The sequence below is a fragment of the Thermobia domestica genome, chromosome 12, assembly GCF_964235325.1.
Source record: "Thermobia domestica chromosome 12, izTheDome1.hap1.1, whole genome shotgun sequence".
Lineage (NCBI taxonomy): Eukaryota > Metazoa > Arthropoda > Insecta > Zygentoma > Lepismatidae > Thermobia > Thermobia domestica.
Window position 1 is genome coordinate 169,866,838 of NC_137465.1, and position 19,794 is coordinate 169,886,631.

The following is a 19,794-nucleotide window of genomic DNA, read 5'->3' on the forward strand; positions in this document are numbered from 1 at the left end:
GTGAATTTAATGAAATCCGAAGAATGAAAAATTACAATTGTGCCGATGATCGAAATAAAGTCTCGGGCTTACTTTGGCAGTGCTCCACATGCGATCCCAACTGAATAAAGTAGTATTTGGAACACTAGCATGGTAGGTAAGATATCTGGCTGTGATACCTAGCTTAGTTGCATTTTTCCACTCTGAATTACAAACGAATAGTTTAAGTTGAATGCGAAACTCCACAAAATGTATATATTACTCAATTTGATATGGATAAATTAATTTCAAATTTACTCACTTTCTTGTTCCTAATAACAGTTAAATACATATGAAAGTAAGTGAAGTTGAAGATAATTGAATGTTTCTTACCCTTTTATTAAGTAATTGAAATAAGTAATTAAGCCAAAGATAAGCGGGACATTTCGCTCATACTGAAAACATGTGCTTATTTGACTGAGAAATCTGAGAAAAGAAACGACTTCTTTATATACGTTCAGAATGTGACTAACACAGCTCTTTCTTTGGGGCGGAACATTAACACTTCTTATTAATAGTTGTTTATGATGAGCATAAGATTTGATAGGCTTTTTTGTATATACGATCTGAATTTTCCGAGCTTACAACTTCAACCTTTCAAGAAACACTAGTCAACATTTGTGACGAATGCAAGTAACGAAGAGTGTTGTTGGGATTAAAAGTAGTCAGAAGTTGTGTTTGGCGTTGTCAAGAATTTAGACTACTGAAGGCAGAAAGTGTTTAAAGTGAACTATTAGCCTCGACTGATATTATCGTTGTGGTTTCGTTCTGTGATTGTTAACTTGGTGTTCAAGAATTATAAATATTGGTCAAAGAGATTTATAGAATGGACAAGTTGGAAAATATCCTTTTATATTATGTCTATCCTTGTGCATAGAATTTATATTATATACTAGCTAAAATGCGTGTTCTTCGCACAGGAAAAATAGAAAAGCATTTGAACCCCTTCTCTTTAGGATATGCATTAGGGATGAACTTGGACGTAAATGACATCCGCTTGTCACTATTCATCTCACCAATCCCGAAGACTATGAATTGGATAGTAATACCGCTTGTTTTCGATTATTTTTACATATGAACTTCCCACCCTCATTCTAGCCTCCTACCACGCCAATGAGGGATCAACTTGGACTTAAAACAGGATCGAGTGTCACTATCTCAGCAACACCGAAAACAATGGACTGGACAGTACTATCGGTCATTTTCGATCAATTTTACACGTCACTCTTTTCCACCGTTACCTTTAACCCCTTGCTGATAAAGGGACGAATCTGGACTTCAACGGCATCTGGAATCCCGAAAACTACGGACTGGACACTAATATCGGTCATTTTCAATTAATTTTTTCATGTTATTCTCCCTTAGCCTTCCACACCTCCAACTTGTTGAAAGTGTGCTAACAACGAAAGTTGGGCCATAGTCCGTTCATGTACCAAAAATCATCAGAATCCGCGCAGCGATCGAGAGTTCTTGAGGAAACATCGGATTTAAACAGAATGAATTACGTATCATACAGGACTAGAGTAGTAGATATGAAAAAGTAATTCCTGTTATTATTTTAGGTTAGGACTACTTAGGAAGTATGTTCGTCTTTGATATCATCGTAAGCTTACTCATGATAAATTGAATACTGTTTAGTCAGTACGCTTAGATGGTGGATTATTCCCTTATAAACTAATAATTCAAACGTATCAAGCAGTGTTCTGTGACTGAACGTTTTAAACAGTCAACACCTACGGCAAGAGATGTACGTCAGCACTACTTTGCGGACGGAAGCCTACAGAAGTACAATGATCGAATCTTTCTTCCTCTCGTAGGAAAAAAAAATAAATAACAATTACCTAAATACTTGAGCAATCTTTGTAACTTTACTTTATCCTTCCTCATAAGGAATAAGAGATCTTCTGCTCCAATACATTTAACCCCTCGTAAATTAGCCCGTTCATGGGCTTGAATCACCAATGAATTCATTTGTTGTCGAACAATTTCCTCTATCATCTGAGCTGATGCCAACAATGGTTGAGAACAGTCACCAAATCCGTGCATCATAGACTGAATTTCTGCAATAAATAAACAGCAATAATATATACAAGTTATATTAAATATTCATGAACTTATATTAACTTACAGCGTAATAATATTGTGTGGTAATATTATTTAATGCACAAATATTTTTTGAGAGACCCAACTGAAAAGAAAGATAATCCCTCTTAGTAAAGGAATCCAGAATGGCTACAAAAATGTAGTTTTACTTGATCTTGTTTCAATATACACATATGAAACTATGATACAAAATTGTACAGTAGAATACATGTAAATGAGAAGAATTTACCAGTTGGGACTAGAAGTTACACTAAAGAAATATGTGATATATCTGTCTCTTTTTCACAGAGCCTTTCAACTTAAAATGATTGGGTAAAATTCCTTAAATTATAAGTTATAACTTATCTATATAGGTGAAACCTGTAAATTTGGCTTTTTTATATGTCAATTTACTTTTTTGTTACTTGCAACGCAAACTGTCCTGGGCTGAATTCCTGATTTTTCTATTGCTTTCGCCGGCGGATCTTCCAAGTCATCCCGCTTTATATATATATATATATATATATATATATATAGAGAGAGAGAGAGAGAGAGAGAGAGAGATAGATAGATAGATATAAACTATGCGCTCTTATATATATTTTGAAATATCACATTTTCCTTTTCAGTATCTGATATGGCTTTTAAAAAAAAGAGAAAAAAAGCAATGTTTGTCCACCAGCATTAAAACACATTTGCCTTCCTGAAGAGTCAATTTCGCCCACTTTTTTCCCATATCTAGTACAAAAAGTCACCACATGCTACGGCCAGGGATGCAAATAAGCACTCGCCTACTCACCTGGGGCGTTCATCGTTGTGGGCGAGTACTTAATATCATACCAAAGGTAAGTAAATGATTTCTATTGTGGGATGTGAGCTAGTAGCTTTTTTCGGGCTAGTAAACTTTTGTTGCTTATTTGCATCCCTGTGCTACGCGAATCAGTTTTCAGTTGTTACTACAGTTTTAGCCAATCAAACGTATATTACATGACGTCATGTCGCAAACGTCATAGTTTTATACAGCTTCCGACTATTCGTGGATAAGTTAATCCTTTCTTACTAACAGTTGCTGCAACGATGTAAGGTTCTTATCCAAAGATAAAAATAATCAACGAATTATCTTATCCGATCTTAATCCTCGATTGCTGTAACTGAGCGTAAGTGTATCTGAATATTGTGAAGTCTCCACGTTGCACAGTGTTGTGATAGCTACTTAGTTTTGAGCCTCCGCGTAATTATAATCATAAAAGAAATATAGGAGTACCATTTTCCTAGATAGTTTAGATAAATATCAATAATAAAGAATCATCAATTCCTGAGAAGCTTATAATTTTGTTACTTTAACTTTAGTTGTACATTTTTACAAGTGCAGTGATCTTATTTTCTTTAAGAAGAACCTTCCTTTATTGAGTAGAATCTAGATATTTGTTAGATCTGTGTACATTATCATTTCTCCGCAAGAAATGATAATGTAAATTTTACCCAGTATTAAGATTTCGATAACTTTGAGATGAATGCATCAATTTTAATAGTGTTCTCCAAACTAATGATAATCTACTATAAATGTATGGCGCTTGCAACATTCATGAAGTATTACTACCAAGTAAATCATCACGTTAATTTGAACAGCTTTCCTGTGCAAACAACAGTGGCCAAAAATAGATATATTTCAACGCTGTATCGTTTACAAGTGTTTTTCTTGAATTAAATTTCTTTTAAGAATAGATTCCCAACGAACTTGAACAATTGCCCTAAACCTCTTTGATCTTGACAATATTGACAGGACTGTTTGAAAACATTTAACGATTAATAACTGACTGGCTGATTCATTGCATGAATCGGTGACAGGATAAGACACAGAAATCTGAGTTCCTTCTCAGCTTTTTTACAAAGGTCAATGTAATCCAAATACCGTACATTTATAGCAGATTATCTTTGGTTTGGAGAACACTATTAAAATTGATGGAGTCATCTCAAAGCTGTCGAAATTTTAATACTTGCCAAGCGTTTTACCTACGTTTTCGTTTCTTGCGGAAAATGTTTCGTAACGTATACAGATTTTAACGAATATCTAGATTTTACACAAATAAAGGAAGGTTCTTCATAAGAAAATAAGATCACAGCACTTGTAAATTGTACAACTCAAGTTAAAGTAACACAGTTATAAGTTTCTCATCAATTGCTAAATCTTTCATTGGTATTTATCTAAACTATCTAAGGAAAACGGTACTCTTGTATTTCTTTTGTGTTCATAACTACATGAAAACTCGAAACTAAGTAGCTATCACAACACTCTGTCACGTGGAAACTTCACAATATTGAAATTACACTATAATTAAATATTTTATCTGGGGTGAAATTAGAACTTCTTAGTAGTTTATTTATCATTGACTATGTTTCATCTGATCTGCGCTGGTGTTCATACGAAGACATTAAAGGGATGGAAGAAACTCACAAGGTATGCTGACATCATTCACTCTGTTTATCTAAAGAAAGCAACAGAAAAATATACATCAGGAATAACTGTCTATGGGAATCGAATCAATGACAGTTTTGCGTTATTACGAAGCTATTATTTAGAACATAAGAGGGGTTAAATTCCGCGCCATTTATTTCTTGAGAGAAAAAAAAAAAAAAAGACACCAAATCTTGAGAAAACTTAATCTCGAAGTATTAAACACATCGAAGAAAATTCAAACTTTTGTTAAACTATTCCGTAATGATACTCTGCAAGCTGAAAAATAACGAAATGATAATGAAAGAATAACAATAGTAATAAAAAATAATAGCACAGTAGGAAGAATGAGGGAATAGATGGACAGCGTGTTGTCTACCACAAGTCCAGAAAACCCAGAACCAAATCAGGTGTGCCTACAAACCAGCGCAAAGATGGAAAAATCATTATTGGAGAAATAAATGATACCTTGAAAAGCGATAATCTTATTCTGAAAAAAACAGATAGATAATTTCTACCTAAACCTAGATAATTTCACTAATAGACAGGGTTTTTAAAAAGATAAAATTAAATAATATACCTGTAACGTATGAAAAAGCTGAATTTGACGCCATCTTGGATTTTCAGACGGAGACTTCACAGCTTGCTTTCCTAAAATAATAATAATAATAATAATAATAATAATAATAATAATAATAATAATAATAATAATAATAATAATAATAATAATAATAATAATAATAATAATAATAAATCCTAATAATAAACGGCAACTTAACGATTTGATTTATACTTAGTGTAGTTTAAAATGAAATCTTTAAGTTTTACGTCACACGATTATGCCGACTACGCTAAAGGAGACGGTGATTAGAAATGTATGAAAGGGTGGAATGAAGAAAGTGGGAGGAAACGAGAGAACCCCGAGAAAACCCATGCACACAATGTTTGTCCACCACAAAGCTCAACTGGCGCGAGTTAGGATTGAATCAAGGACCCCATGCACCAGATGCGATCGCTCTACCACTGAGCCACCGTAGCCCCTTAATGGAGTTTAATTTGTATAGTAACACAAATAAAGTCTGGCATATTTTTGTTACGATTACAAACTACTACTTCTTCCCCCCCCCTCCCCCAGGAACCGTAATTGGATGATTACTTCTCCGGTATGATCTCGAAGTGAATATTAATATTTTTATTGAATATTTCTTTCCTCTCTGCACAATATGACTTTAATTTATTGTTCTATATGGTTGTCCCTCAATTCTTTTTTGGCTTTTGTAAACACTAATTCCACTAACAGATTTAACACTTCGCCAACTTTGTGAATTTTACGACTAAAGTGTTGAACACTTCTTTTGGCCTGTGAAGTTTGTCAATGAGGTTTCTTCTGAAAGCTAGTCCTACACTGTTAGATCTGGACATACTGCATTCACTTGCAGTTCAATTGTCAATTGAAACTTATTTCGCAAATTCATACCTGATGCCAACAAAAAGTATAGAACTAGATGTCAGAAGAAATCTCATTGACAAACTACACAAGTCAAAATAAGTGTTTAACCACCTTAGTCCTAACACTCACAGAGCTTGCGAAGTAATGGTGCTGATGACCTTCGCAGAGAGGAAGAAAATGTTCAATTAAAGTAATAAACATGGAGGAACAAGGTAAATCATTTTCCTTGTGATAACTAACAGTTAAAAAGGTGATTGTTGATACTATTATTTTCTTTGAAAAGAGTAAATCAAATAACATACAAAAATCTTTGTGAAGCCTACGTAAATCAGGAAAATATATCATTCAATTTTAAAACCAGTAAATTATCAATATATTTAAAAATTCACTTTTTTAAAACTATTTCAATATGAATCCAATATTATTTTTAAACTAAATAATTCCATCACATTTAAATATACTGAATTATTTAATTTTGGCACCATATTCTAAATATTATCGAAAAACGCACTATTATTGAAAATGATATGTTAGTAGTAAAATTTTAAAAGGAAAAAAAATCTCAAAATAATACTTTTACCGTACGCGGATTGGATAATTACAGATTAGAAAGCAATATTGCCAAACGTGAACGCTCGTTTATGAGCACGTCATTTGTCTTTATAAAAAAGGATACAAAAAAGTTTTACTAAAGACTCGTAATTCAGGATGTGGCTTATCCACCACTTTGAACTTGAAACAAAACAGATTTGAAAACAATGAAAAACACACCTCAAAGCCACTCCCAAAATACTTCATGAGAAATCGTTTGGGCCAGTGTTTTATGAAGCTTTGAAGGCATTCTTCTGATAAACTCTCTACCCAATGGAGATACAGTGACTGGATATACTAATGCGAACTATTAAAACGTCTAAGTGAAATAAATATATAAGACCGTTGTGGAACGTTGTGGAAAGTTGTCTGAAATCGTTTTAATGCACCCAGACCATATCGTTTATAAGTGTAACAGCAAACTACGAAGAAATAAAATGTTTCTTCACTAAATTTAGTACCTTCAAATCTTTTTCTTTTTCTGCTTTTTTAGCTTAATAATAATAATAATAAACTATGTTCTCATAGTAATGAGAGAGTTATTGTAAGTTATGGCGATTTTCTGGATACTAGAACTTTTTTTAAAAAATGAAAACCATACAGATAGTTATAAGAAGTGACTTTTACCAAGGATAAATTGCACTGGGAAATATGAAAAAGGTTTCATGCCTACCAACTTTTATTTTTGATTAGGTTAGAAAGTTGTTAATCAACTCTGTGTATTACGTATGACAAAAATTTGTACGGCAAGAACAGTATAAATGTTAGGAAAAGTATGGTTCACACAGTAGGATACGAACCAGTTCTAAAGTATGAATCCTCACAGAAAGAAACAACTCCACTCGCTTGAATATGGAAACAACTGAAGAGTTTTCCTACAATTATACTGATCGATAACGAACTCCTTAGCAACCTTCCCTGTTTCTTTTACAACTTTAGTTTTGCAAAGCGTGTGTGCTTTCTTTAACTACAACGAAGTTTTCTGCATTTGCCAAGGTATTATTTTCTCCTGAAAAATATCACTGCATTAAATAACACAAGAGGAGATGAATATTTCAAACAGCGAACTGAAAGTTGTGTTCGGAAGTCTCGTTATTATTATTATTATTTTCTATTACTTTGAATGCGTTGTTGCCAAAAATGACAATTTTAAGCGTCTTAGAAAAACTTCAGGCGCACAATTATATTCTAGAGAAGTGTATAAGCTTCTGCTTTATGAATAAATCTGTGTGTGGCAGTTGTTAGCATGGTGTGAACATATAAAAGGAAGCTGGAACCGATTGCAACTATACAGATGAACAGTAGAAAGAAGCTGTAAAATTAGTTGCAAATGATAAACTGAAATTTCGGAACGCCACCGAACAGCAGAAAATTAGTACTGGGATTTTAATGAAATATGTACGGGAATACAAATTAATGAAGAGATTGCTACTGGTAGTACTAGTAGCAATATCAGCACAGAATGATATACCAAATCTGACCAAGATTGTAATGTAAATGAACCAGAATATGGTCCATAACTTCAAACTGAAATAAAAAGACAAAAACAAGACTACCTGTAACTTATGAAATTTTAATTGTTAATTTTATCCCAATTAAGTGAATAGGGATTTCCCTAAAATGTTTTGCAACTGCGTTCAATTGTAAAAGCCTTCTTCGATGTAAAGAGTATTGCTAATAGATTAAACGAAAAATTTGCAGAAAGAGATTGGTCTTTGGCTTTCCTAAAAGGGCACAGAAGCACATTAGGACAAAATATCAAGCAAAAACGAATGTTTCTGATAGCCATATATTGAAATATGATGAAACAAATTTAGTAAACAGTTCTAAAAGTAGGAAACTAATATTTAACGCCTAAGCAAAATAACAAGGCAGAATATACTTTTTCATTATGTTTACTGTCACTGAATTGGCATATGCCTTCCTCTGTACATTGTCCACAAGTCTGAAGCACTATATGGAGTAAACAGACATACAGAGGATCCAAAGGCTGTTGATATAACCGAACAAAAAAAGTGGCTGGTTTGATGCCGTACCTTTAGGGGGTTGGTTTCATACGATTATGATTCCATGGTCCAATGAATTATCACCTGGCTCAAAGTAATCAATCTCTTCACATTTTTCGTAGGCATTTTTAGAAAATGCCAAAAAAAGTAATATTAACTTTATGTTTACCTGCCAATACAATACATTTATACAGCCACTCCAAGTAATATGGTACAATGGAAAAGGTGTGGCAGTTAATTTCAGAAGAATGACGCCTGGGGTCAGGAAGGAACGATGACAGTCTCCTAAAGGAAGTTTTTCCTAAATTTCTTTCCAAGTTTATGGTGGTTTTACAGCCTAAGGTTTATAAAATCCCAGGTGAAAAAGCCATATCAACATCTGTAACTTCTACTGACAGTACAGCAACAATAAACGGTACAAACTGTAAATACTAACTGCAAGGAGCAAATTGAGTAACTACACGCAGCAACTATCGAAATAAAAATAATTTTCTGAAGGGGAAAAACAGCAATAGATTAATATTTTACGATATATTTATAACACTAAAAAGAGGACTTCCTCCAAGAGAAAAAAAGCTCAACATAGCAGCTGGTTGCAGTGTCTCAGTTGAGGATTATGAAGAAATGCTCAACAGTGATGATAGGAAGCAAAAACAACTCTTCTTGACATGAAGATTGCGAAAAAAGTGAAAGTAGCGACGATGAATCTGTCATGGATGTATCTTTTGGGTTTATAGAATCTGAACCAGTAAACATGATGACCTGAAAATAAGTCATCAGTGTATTTTAAAGAAAATTAGAAAGCATTATGTTGGGCAAATCAGGCCAATGTTTAGTTGATGGAGACAGTTTTTTTTTTTTTTTTTTTTTAATCGAAAAAATATTACAACTTCACTAATTTGTTAGTATTAGGTTAGGTTTGATGTTTCAATTACCGTAGCACTTAACCGTCATCTAAATATCTGACCCTTTCATTTCAAAATAAACCCAAATCACTGACGGAGGGAAATATGACTGGAAGTCAAATTGACGCACCGCTAATATGGCATTCTATTGGCACGAAAATAGATAGCCATATTGTTTTTCCTGACCTGAACATATAATTCAGATGCTATCAGAGCTCAATCTTACTTTTTGTTTTTAGAGTAAAGCAGTTTTTGTTTTACGGCATCTCATTTGGTGACCTAAATTTGCAATGATTTCAAACATCATGAAACCATAAATACTGCAACTAGTTCTCCTTCATAATGATAAAAAATATTTTCTTTTAAAAACAATTAACTGTTAATTTCATATGAACATACGGACTTTTTTTTTTCGTATATGACAAAAAACCCTTTGGGAAATAGGAAAACCCATTTTAAAAATCTTTCCTGCTGTCCATTAAGAATATCTATATAAACCTTATATATACATAATCTACATAAACCTTATTAGGTATAAACAATACATCTTAAAATGTTCATTGAACCTGCCTCTTTTTAGTTGAGCTTCATTCTTCAGTTTACAGTAAAGTAGAAACAAGAAATGTCCTCTATAGAACGTCGTACTCCATAAGGAAGACTTGATGAAGTGCTATGTGAAGGCAGTGTACAAAGTGAGGCATATTTTTGGATTGGGGGGAGGGGAAAAGAACTTTTAAGTTACAATTTCTTATTTCCTTGGTATATTTTCTGTATTTCTTGTTGGTCGTAGTTAGATTAGATTAGGTTAACTTAGTACTCCCCCCCCCCAAATCCTAAACCAATGCGATCATACAAATGTCACAAGCACTAGCGCAAATTCCGGGGGGATGAGGGGAACATGTCTCCTCATATCTTAGAACTGGGCACTGTCCCCCAATAATCCGATTTGAAGTGTGTTTTTTGGAGAGAATTGTGATGATTTGTGTCCGATTGGCACAAAGGAAAATTGGCTGAAATTGATGTCCCTCAGAATGTAATGCTCCATTGTACATCTACACCATCGCATTACAGGACATTCGGAAGAAGGGTAAAAAGCGTTCTGGTCCGCATCATATGATGTTAAAATTAAAATGTAAGAAAACTTTTTTCGAATCGTTATTAGAATATAGTCGAATTGAGGATATAATTCGTGTGATATATAAGACGTGTAAATTAGTGTTTTGTGCTGAATAATTTAGATTAAATATGCAGCTCTAAATTAACCAAAGCCTCGGATCGACATGTACATTGCAAAGTCCAACTGTATTGTAACAATATTTTGCCTCTGATACGTATGCTGTTAAGAAGATACATAGATGAGAAACAATATTCTACAATTTCAAGTTATGAGTATATCGAATGTCTAATGTTATCTTTTGGAAACAGCTCGATGGAATCTAATGTTAAGTAATGTTGATGGATTATGAATTATTTTAATGTAATGAAAAGTATTCGACGATTATGAGTGTATAATGAATATTAATGATAATAATACTTGAAATGTTTTAATGTAAAATATAATGTAGAAAAAGCTGTTCAAAAGTTAGAAAGAATTCGATTAAAATAAAGTAATTCTATGTTATTTTGTCTGTACTTATAGTGCGTGATCAGTATGATAAATCATGTGGCTTTATGCATAGATTGACTATCTATTCGCCAATTATCAGAGGGTATGTATCAAATGGTGTAATACTGTACTACACTGTTGGAGTTTCTCATCAGCACACCGAACCACCAAATTTCTTTTACAAGGAAAACACGTACCTGTATGTGTGTGACAAGGTGCATTTCAAGAATAAGCCTCACATCTGCCCGCTTCCCAATGCCGAATACAACTCTGCTCCCCTGATCCTCCACAGCATCGTTTTTTAAACTCACAATTATTTTGAACATCGCTTAAAAAAAAAAAAAAAAAGTATCGGAACTCTTAACCGTCCTCTCCAATCTTGAAGACAGATTTGCGCCGCTGTTCAAAAGGCGTACCGTATGTTTTTAGGCCATGTAAAGTGTTTTCCCACTACTCTCGTTTCTACGTATACTTACCGTCGCTAACGCGATTCCTATCTACAGACGCACCTCCTCACTATCGCGCAGGCCCTTCCTGCTGTCCTGATCCACTCAGGTAGCATTCGTACTTTTGGTCCATGTTCCGTTAGGGGGGTCCAAAACTAACCTAACCTAATCAAATGTAAAGTTATATTATGTAATCAAACGAAAATCAATAGAAAGAAGTGGAGAAATTGCAAATTTTGTGTGGAAGAAATTACTGGACCCCCTTAACGGAACATTGACCGTACTTTTTAGTGGCTACCTAGCACAAGTTTATTGCGTTCTTAAGTTAGTTCTTGTTTTCTAACCAGCCCACATAAAGTAAATGTGCACCCAGTAATGTTACTCCCACTAAGACAGTAAGAGTGCACTACCAGCTATGAGAAGTTACTATCCCATAAATGTGAGTCTGCTTTCCCTAAAATAGAATAGGGGAACTGTTTACAATACACGCTCCAGCTGCGAATCGATAAGTAGGGTCGCTTCAAAAGCGTTAGAGTTGGCCCTCCAAGTTCAATTCTAGAAAAAAGCTGTAAAAACACTAAAACATATATTTTTACTATACAAATCCAAAGTATAAGTAGTAGTAGGGGGTTCACTCCAGCAGACGGTTGTATCGATATATATATATATATATATATATATATATATATATATATATATATATATATATGTGTGTGTGTGTGTGTGTGTGTTTGTGTGTGCGTGTAAGGAAAGATATCAAACACATTTCGTAAAAGAGCAGTGTGAATATAAGTAATCTCAATCAGTGGATATCATATTGAAATATATTTCGAATGGTAGTGAACGTATTCTAAGTGTAACTATTTACTGAACCGGATGGCAGAAGAATACAAGAATGCGGAAATAAATGGCGAGAATGTCCTGTTCGTATTAGCAATTGACGTTTGTGATGGATGTAATGCGGACATACGGTTTTATTACAAAAATTGTGTGATAAAGAGCGACCTAAGTTTTTGCAGCGTCATGGTATGTTGAAACGTAAAATAAATTGTGCAAAGTGTGGAAAAGAAGTAAAACTCAAAACAGACTAATTTCTCTTCGCAGCGGGCCACTTGTATCCGGGAAAGCAGTGAAGGCATATTGAAGGTAAGAATTATTACGATTATTTAAGTGTTTTTGAATGTTAAAATTATTGCGGATATTTTATGTATTTTTCCACTATCCTCGTATACGCGTATGCCCACCGTCGCTGACGCGCTCCCTACAGACGCACCACTCGGGCCCCCTACTGCGTTCTTGCCCTGACTCGGTTGGATAGCATTCGTGCTTTGTAGTAGCCACCTAGCCCAAGTTGGTTCGTGATTTATGCACTAGCTCATTTAGTGGATGTTCTGCAAAAAGGAACCGGAAAATCCAATTAATGTGGGAAAATATGGTAGAACTGTCTACTCGAGTAATGCTGCGGTAGGAGTAATAGTGGTGGTGGTGGTAGTAGTAGGAATGGGTTAGGTACCCCGTAGGGATTCGTTGGGTTTTCTCGACATAAAATGTGCATGCTACTGAATCATGAAATCTTACGCGTCTTACAAATAGTACCAATTTCCACATATCTTTAATTGTATTATACGTAACTTTCCTGTTAACTTACACACCTGAACATTACATAGGAACCCCAAATCATAACTTCTTACCTCATTTCTTCCGTCAATTTTATTAATTTTGGTAATAGTTAAGAACAGCTACTTCTCATCTCCCGTGCACGAGGATACATCTTACTGTTGCACTACCTAAACACCCTAAGTACAAGGGCAAGAACTCAGTCTATTACCTACTTTTTAACATCCTAGATAGTCATTGAATAATTCCTGAAAGTATGGCGTTTCTCGTCCTTCCCTAAATGGGAAGTACGGCTCCTTAACTATAACCTTAATTTTTATTTTAAAAAAAACAGAGGGGCAACTCTAAACCCGGGTAGAGTAAGGTAGTGATAATTAGGGTAGGGTAGGTACGGATTAGCTTAGGGTTATGGAAGTTTCCATTCATTTTCATAACCTTAATAGTGTAATTTCTCGTTTCTGAGTATACCAGGTTGAGCGGGCATTCTAAAGTTAATCCTAGCGTAGTACTGGAACTTCAAATATCCCATTAATGTGTGACTTCCCTTAAGTAGGATACGGAATAATTACCAAAAAACAAATATTCCTACTTTTAAAGAGGAATTTCAGGTTACATTGCTTCCACCTGACTCCACTGCTTAGATTACGATTCAACTCCCGCTAGAAATTGACAATTACAATTAATCAATTCTATATTCAATTTCAATTATTCAATGATGCCATGTGCCGCCAACAACACCCTCTGAAAACAAGGTATATAAACTCTGAAAAGTTAATCAACAATGCCAGGTACATAGCAGCGTTGCCAGACTACGGAAACAAATTTATTGTCACAATATCTAAAAATTATCGAATATTGGTATTTCTCGTATATATATGTAGCATCCTTGTTTATTCCCTCTTTTTTTTTTTGTTCCTGTTTATCTCCACCCAAACCGTTGTTCTTCCTTATACAAAAAGAAAATACCAATGGAAAATGTATATTCTACCCAATCCTAAAATTATCGTACGTTTTATAATTATTATTTTCTATCAATCGGAGCACAAAATTATCGTATGTTTTGATAATAATCGTACACTGTGGCAACGCTGGTACATAGTCTAAACTTTCCCTCAAGGAAGCACAGAATTTCCCATATAGCTATGATTTCTCACACATCCTATATAGTTTTATACTGGGCATTACTGGCAGAGTCGTTCCGATGTATGATTAGCGTCATACTAAAAACTTGACTACTCCAGGAAAGATGCTAGTGGAACTCTTTAGTATGGCACTAATCCGCGTCAGAACGACTCTGCATAAGACCCATTGTCTTCTTTCAGACAAAGTTTTATGGCATTTGAATAAGCACACATATTATCGATATGAATGTAATTACAGTGCTGATGACGTAAATTTAATAGGTGATGATAGGAAAACAATAGAAAGAAATGCAGAGATCTTATTAAACGTTTGCAGGGACATGGGTTTAGAAGTAAATGCAGAGAAAACTAAATACATGGAAGTGCGTCGGGACCGTAATACAGCAAATTATGGATGCGTTAAAATATTAAATAATACTTTTGATAAAGTGGATACTTTCAAATACCTAGGATCAATATTAACAGAGGAAAATCATATTCACGGAGAAATTAAATGTCGACTAAAAGCAGGGAATTCGTGTTACTATTCGGTTCGAAATCTCTTATCGTCGCGAATTCTGTCGAGAAATTTGAAACTTAAAATATAAAATACAAAACGGTAATCATGCCTGTTGTTTTGTATGGCTGCGAAACATGGTCACTTACTCTGAGGGAAGAACATAGACTGAAAGTATTTGAGAACAAGATCCTGAGACGAATATTCGGACCCAAGAGGAACGGGAATGTGGAATGGCGGAAACTTCATAACGAGGAACTACATAATTTATATGGTTTACCCAACATTGTTAGGGTCGTCAAGTCTAGGAGGCTTAGGTGGGCGGGTCATGTAGCTAGAATGGAAGAAAGTAGAAACGCTTTCAAAGTCTTGACAGGAAGACCAATCGGAAAACGACCATTAGGAAGACCTAGGCGCAGATGGGAGGACAATATTAAGATGGATCTCGCAGAGATTGGGATACAAAGTAGAAATTTGATGCAGTTAGCTGAGGATAGAAGTCAGTGGAGAGCTTTTCTGAACGCGGCATTGAACCTCCGGGTTCCATAGGCCATAGAGTTAGTTAGTTAGTTATGTAATTACAGTATAAACTCGTTAACACGAACTCGCTTAAGCCGAATACTCTGTTAGGACGAACAAAATTTCGGTCCCGGCATTGCTGTACGTTATCTTATAGGAAGTTTTATCGGTTAACACGAATTTCGGTTCGCACGAATTACGAACTAATTTTTAGTCCCTTGAGACAGCAAATGTTTTCATTTAACGCGAACTTTCAATCTTTTCTTTTTTTTGCCAAATCATTTTTCTTATTTTAGATTTCACTCCAGATCAGTTTTTGTCATACAGTATTTATGCAGACGAAAATTGCCTTGTAAATAAGAGAAAAAACAGAAATGGGTATCTTTCCTTTCTTATGAGGTGTTGATTCTGTCCTCCTTCAAACGCTGAACTTGCAGGCGCTTGGCAGACGAACTGGCGACAGCTCGAGACAAAACATCTCTCCCCTGTAACTTCAAACTGGTGACCGGTCATAAATACCTTCCCGTTACTAGCGGTACCCACCCTGCTAGCGGAGTTATCAATTTTATAACTTGACCTTGATTTTCTACGTGGAAATTCCATTTGCTGAAGGCGCTTATGCTAGCTGTTTCCACCACTTGACCTTTCGGGAGTGGGCACTATTGGCGCTATTTTTTCCCGTGAGTGCGGACATTTTTCGAGCGAATGCGGTAACAAGTACAGTTCTGTGTTGCTACGTACCGTTTCCCTCGGGTGCTGGCTTCCGTAGAACTCCCTAAGAAAACAGCTGATAACAATTCTGGTCCAGGCTCATACCTTGTTCAGATTGACAATGTTGAAATATAACAAGTGATTTGGCATGAGCAACGTTGGTGCTTTTGAGGCTCAGGTTGTAGTATACTTACTTTTGCATATGCATACGTATACATATATGTAACTGGCAAGCCGAATGCTCGCAGGAATTCATACACACATGAATGAAGACGATAATATTTCCCCACGTGAACTCTTATTTATTGAATATGAATATATGTGGATACGGAACGGAATAAGAAATATAAGACCTCGGGTGTAAAAGGTGATAACCCACATTTCATGAAAATTTTAGTTCTGTGCATTAACAAGGCGACAAACCTCTTCTCCGTCTGTTCAAGATGAGAGATCTTTGATTTTCGTATGTAGATGGCAGGAAAGGGCACGTGACATGCCACTTTGTCGAAGTTTACGCACGCAAAAGGTGACAGCCTGTAGTGAAACATGGCGTCGTGCGCAAGGCAGCATGCTGTTCTATCAAAAGAAATTGCCGATATGGTGGACATTTTAAGTGACATTAGTGGTGTGAGTGATCCAGACGATGCGGATTATGTTCCTGAGATGAAAGCGGAATCATTAGCATCATCTGAAGCGAATTCAGTAAATATTATTGCAAATCTTATATAATGTGGATTATCACAGTTTACATGCACGAACTGTGATGGTTATCTCCTTGTACATGCAGAATATGTAGCTAGCATACGCCCCAGTTATTGGCATATAAAGATCATTACATTTTTGTTATTTTAAATCGCGTACAAACATTAGCTATGAACATACGTGTAGATGCATAATGAAAATACATTGTTGTATTCTACCTTTTTATAATTTCTTTGCAATGTAGGGGGGCGCGGTGGCTCAGTGGTAGAGCGTTCACCTCTGGTGCTTGGGGTTCCGGGTTCGATCCTAGCCTCCGCCAAGTGAACTTTGTGGTGGACAAACACCGTGCTCGTGGGTTTTCTCGGGGTTCTCCCGTTTCCTCCCCATCATCATCGTCTCCTTTAGCCTAATCGGCATAACCGTGGGACGTAAAACTCAAAGATTTCATTTCATTTTTCATTTTCTTTGCAATGTAGAATTTCTCATAGGAGAACGTGCTGGGGTCTGCCAAAGATTATACGTAGTATAGGGCAAGTGGTATGTTCAGTAGCATTCAACTGTTGGTATGTTTCCCCTTGGTCCCTCTGTAACGTGTCGATCTCAAATCTAGCCCACGAAACGAAAAATATGAAGCAATGACGTCATTGAAACATCATAGGAGGAAGTCATTGTCTTGCGGTTGAAACTACGTGGGCTATTATACGAGCTATGTGCTGTTTAATTTTTAAAGAATCACAATCAGCTATTTGTAGGTCTTGATTTGGTTATTACATGATAAACGCGTTTTATTTCACACTTGCAATCAATGATTTTTGTTCTTGTGGGGGTAAGAGAGGAGAAAGTGAGACAGGGGAACAGTGAACAAAGGTAATAAATATCCGAATGATCTTAAGAAGCAACATGTGAGATGGATATGGTTGTCTGAAAATTTTCTTCCCCTCCAACTAGGTTATGCTTCTCTGTTGACAAAGAAATAGAATGAGAGAGGTAGAAAAGGGTCTCTTTCTGAGAGCCGCACTTCCTTCTTGCGTGGGCAAATAATGCTTGCTTGCTTGTTTGTAGAAACGATTCAGTTTCAGTACAAGAATGATTATTGCAACGTGTAAAGTGCATGCAGTTATGTTTGGTACAATAGGATTACATTTATTGCACTGTTTCCGAGTTAGGAACTCTCATTGGGGTCACTCCAAAATGGAATTTGTAACTATTTCTAACGTTTTCGTTTCTTTTACTTTATCTCCATTTTTACGAGATACGCAATGTAGTATTCTTGATATCTGATGGCCTTGCTATAAAAATAAGGTATGATTCATTATTTTGTACGTTAATTACTGTTGCAGCTGTGAATTTTATTTTACAAAATGGAAGTATTGTAAAAAAAAAAAAACGCTGGAAAATAAAACTCCGCCAATCTTTGCAAAATATATTTTTAACCCTTGCGGTGCGAGGTCGGTTCGTTGAGCTCACAACCAATTGATTTGCGAGTTGTGCTTTTGTGCTTCAACAACAAAAATTCTAATAATAATAATAATAATAATAATAATAATAATAATAATAATAATAATAATAATAATAATAATAATAATAATAATAATAATAATAATAATAATGTTTGTGAGAATGAATGTTAAGAACAGAATCCTACTTCAATTTTATCTAAATGACTATTGGTTCACTGAGGGTTTTTAGGGTTTCACTCAGTCTAATCAGTCAAATGACGGGTTTATACCCACAAAACTAGGGTTTATACCCACTCGGCACATCAAGTAAATGCCGAGATAGACCTTCAAATAGATCAAAGCTGATTCCTTCCTCCTCTCTATCCCGATCTGTGTCACAGGTACTTTCAAGCGTTAAATAAAACTTCGAATTGAAACATCAATAAAAGTACTTTTCTTATAAAAGATAATAACTAACAATGCATATGCACGTAAATGGTGTTAACCATAAATAAGTACAAACAAACTATTTTAATTTTCTTTTTGTATAATCCATAATTCGAATGCTAAATTGACAAAAATTTAGAATAAGCAGAAGAGATATATGTTCTTGAGGAAGCTGTAAACTGAGTACTTTTTTGCAGCAGATTAAGTACATGCAATGCTCTTAAACATTCAATTCCATTTTTCCAAAAATAAGGAAACTGTGGGTTATCGCCTTATACAGCTGTAAAATCTTTGCTATGATGCGCGTTCACAGATTTAATTCAGAAGTTTGTATAGTAAAATGTTACGTGGAGTAGTTTTATGGAAAGTAAATTACATTCAAGCAAAGTGCAACAGAGGTAAAGAAAAGAAAGTAAAAAGAAAGAAAGAAAACTTCATGGACAGTTGACAAGAATTTGGAAAAAAAAAACTAAAGACTTTTTAATACATTAAGGGCTCGGGAAAAGATAATGGTAAGCACCACTTCCACAGAGGCGACTGTACCTTGACATCTTAAGCGAGAAATATTTCGGTGTCGCCTGTGATATTTCAGAGTTCCCTGATTTAATAATATTACTCTTTTTTCTTTAGGTAAAGGACTTTTACCTGAACATAAAATACCCTCCTGATCTAAACATAATAAGTTAACGTCATTTCTACTTCAATTACATATGCACTGCAAAGCTTGCTACCATAATAGTAATAAACTTTAGTGTTTTCCTATAACTTCTTGTAATCATGGGCGTCTCTGGCGGGGGGGGACGGGGGGGGACGCGTCCCCCCAATATTTTGAAGTGACATAATCTAAAATTCCGCTGAGATATTAGCAGTTAGATCATTTCCTTTGATGTCCCCCCCAAATTTTACATGCCAGAGACGCCAATGCTTGTAATGATTGTTCACCCGATTAATGGTACAAATTCGCAAAGTAAAAGAAAAATCACCGTCGCCCTGCCCTAGATGGTTTTCTAGTTTGTCTATATTAAGGAGTCGGGCCTACAACTCCATCAAAATAGAGTTATTAGATGGAATGGTTTGGAATCGGATCACAGAACAGTATGTAGGTATATATATTTCGGAGTGTTCGCGCAGATGACAGCAAAAGCTTGCTTTGTGTATGCTA

General features: G+C 35.2%; 1 protein-coding gene across 3 annotated transcripts in view; it reads right to left on the minus strand.

Annotated features, from left to right (window-relative positions):
- Window positions 1-13,953, minus strand: part of Spt3 (Transcription initiation protein Spt3) — a 28,880-nt gene extending 14,927 nt beyond the window's left edge. Inside the window, exons 1-3 of one of the 3 annotated variants that reach the window (XM_081734385.1) lie at window positions 13,766-13,953; window positions 5,136-5,206; window positions 1,860-2,078 (exon numbers count right to left, since the gene is read on the minus strand). In XM_081734385.1, coding sequence (XP_081590511.1) covers window positions 1,860-2,078; window positions 5,136-5,169 — 253 coding nt within the window. In that variant the 5' untranslated portion in view covers window positions 5,170-5,206; window positions 13,766-13,953. Of the gene's footprint in view, window positions 1-1,859; window positions 2,079-5,135; window positions 5,207-13,250; window positions 13,515-13,745 lie in introns of those variants that run through there. The other 2 variants (XM_081734384.1, XM_081734387.1) reach the window with 2 other exon arrangements.
- Between the last annotated feature and the right edge of the window lie 5,841 nt (window positions 13,954-19,794).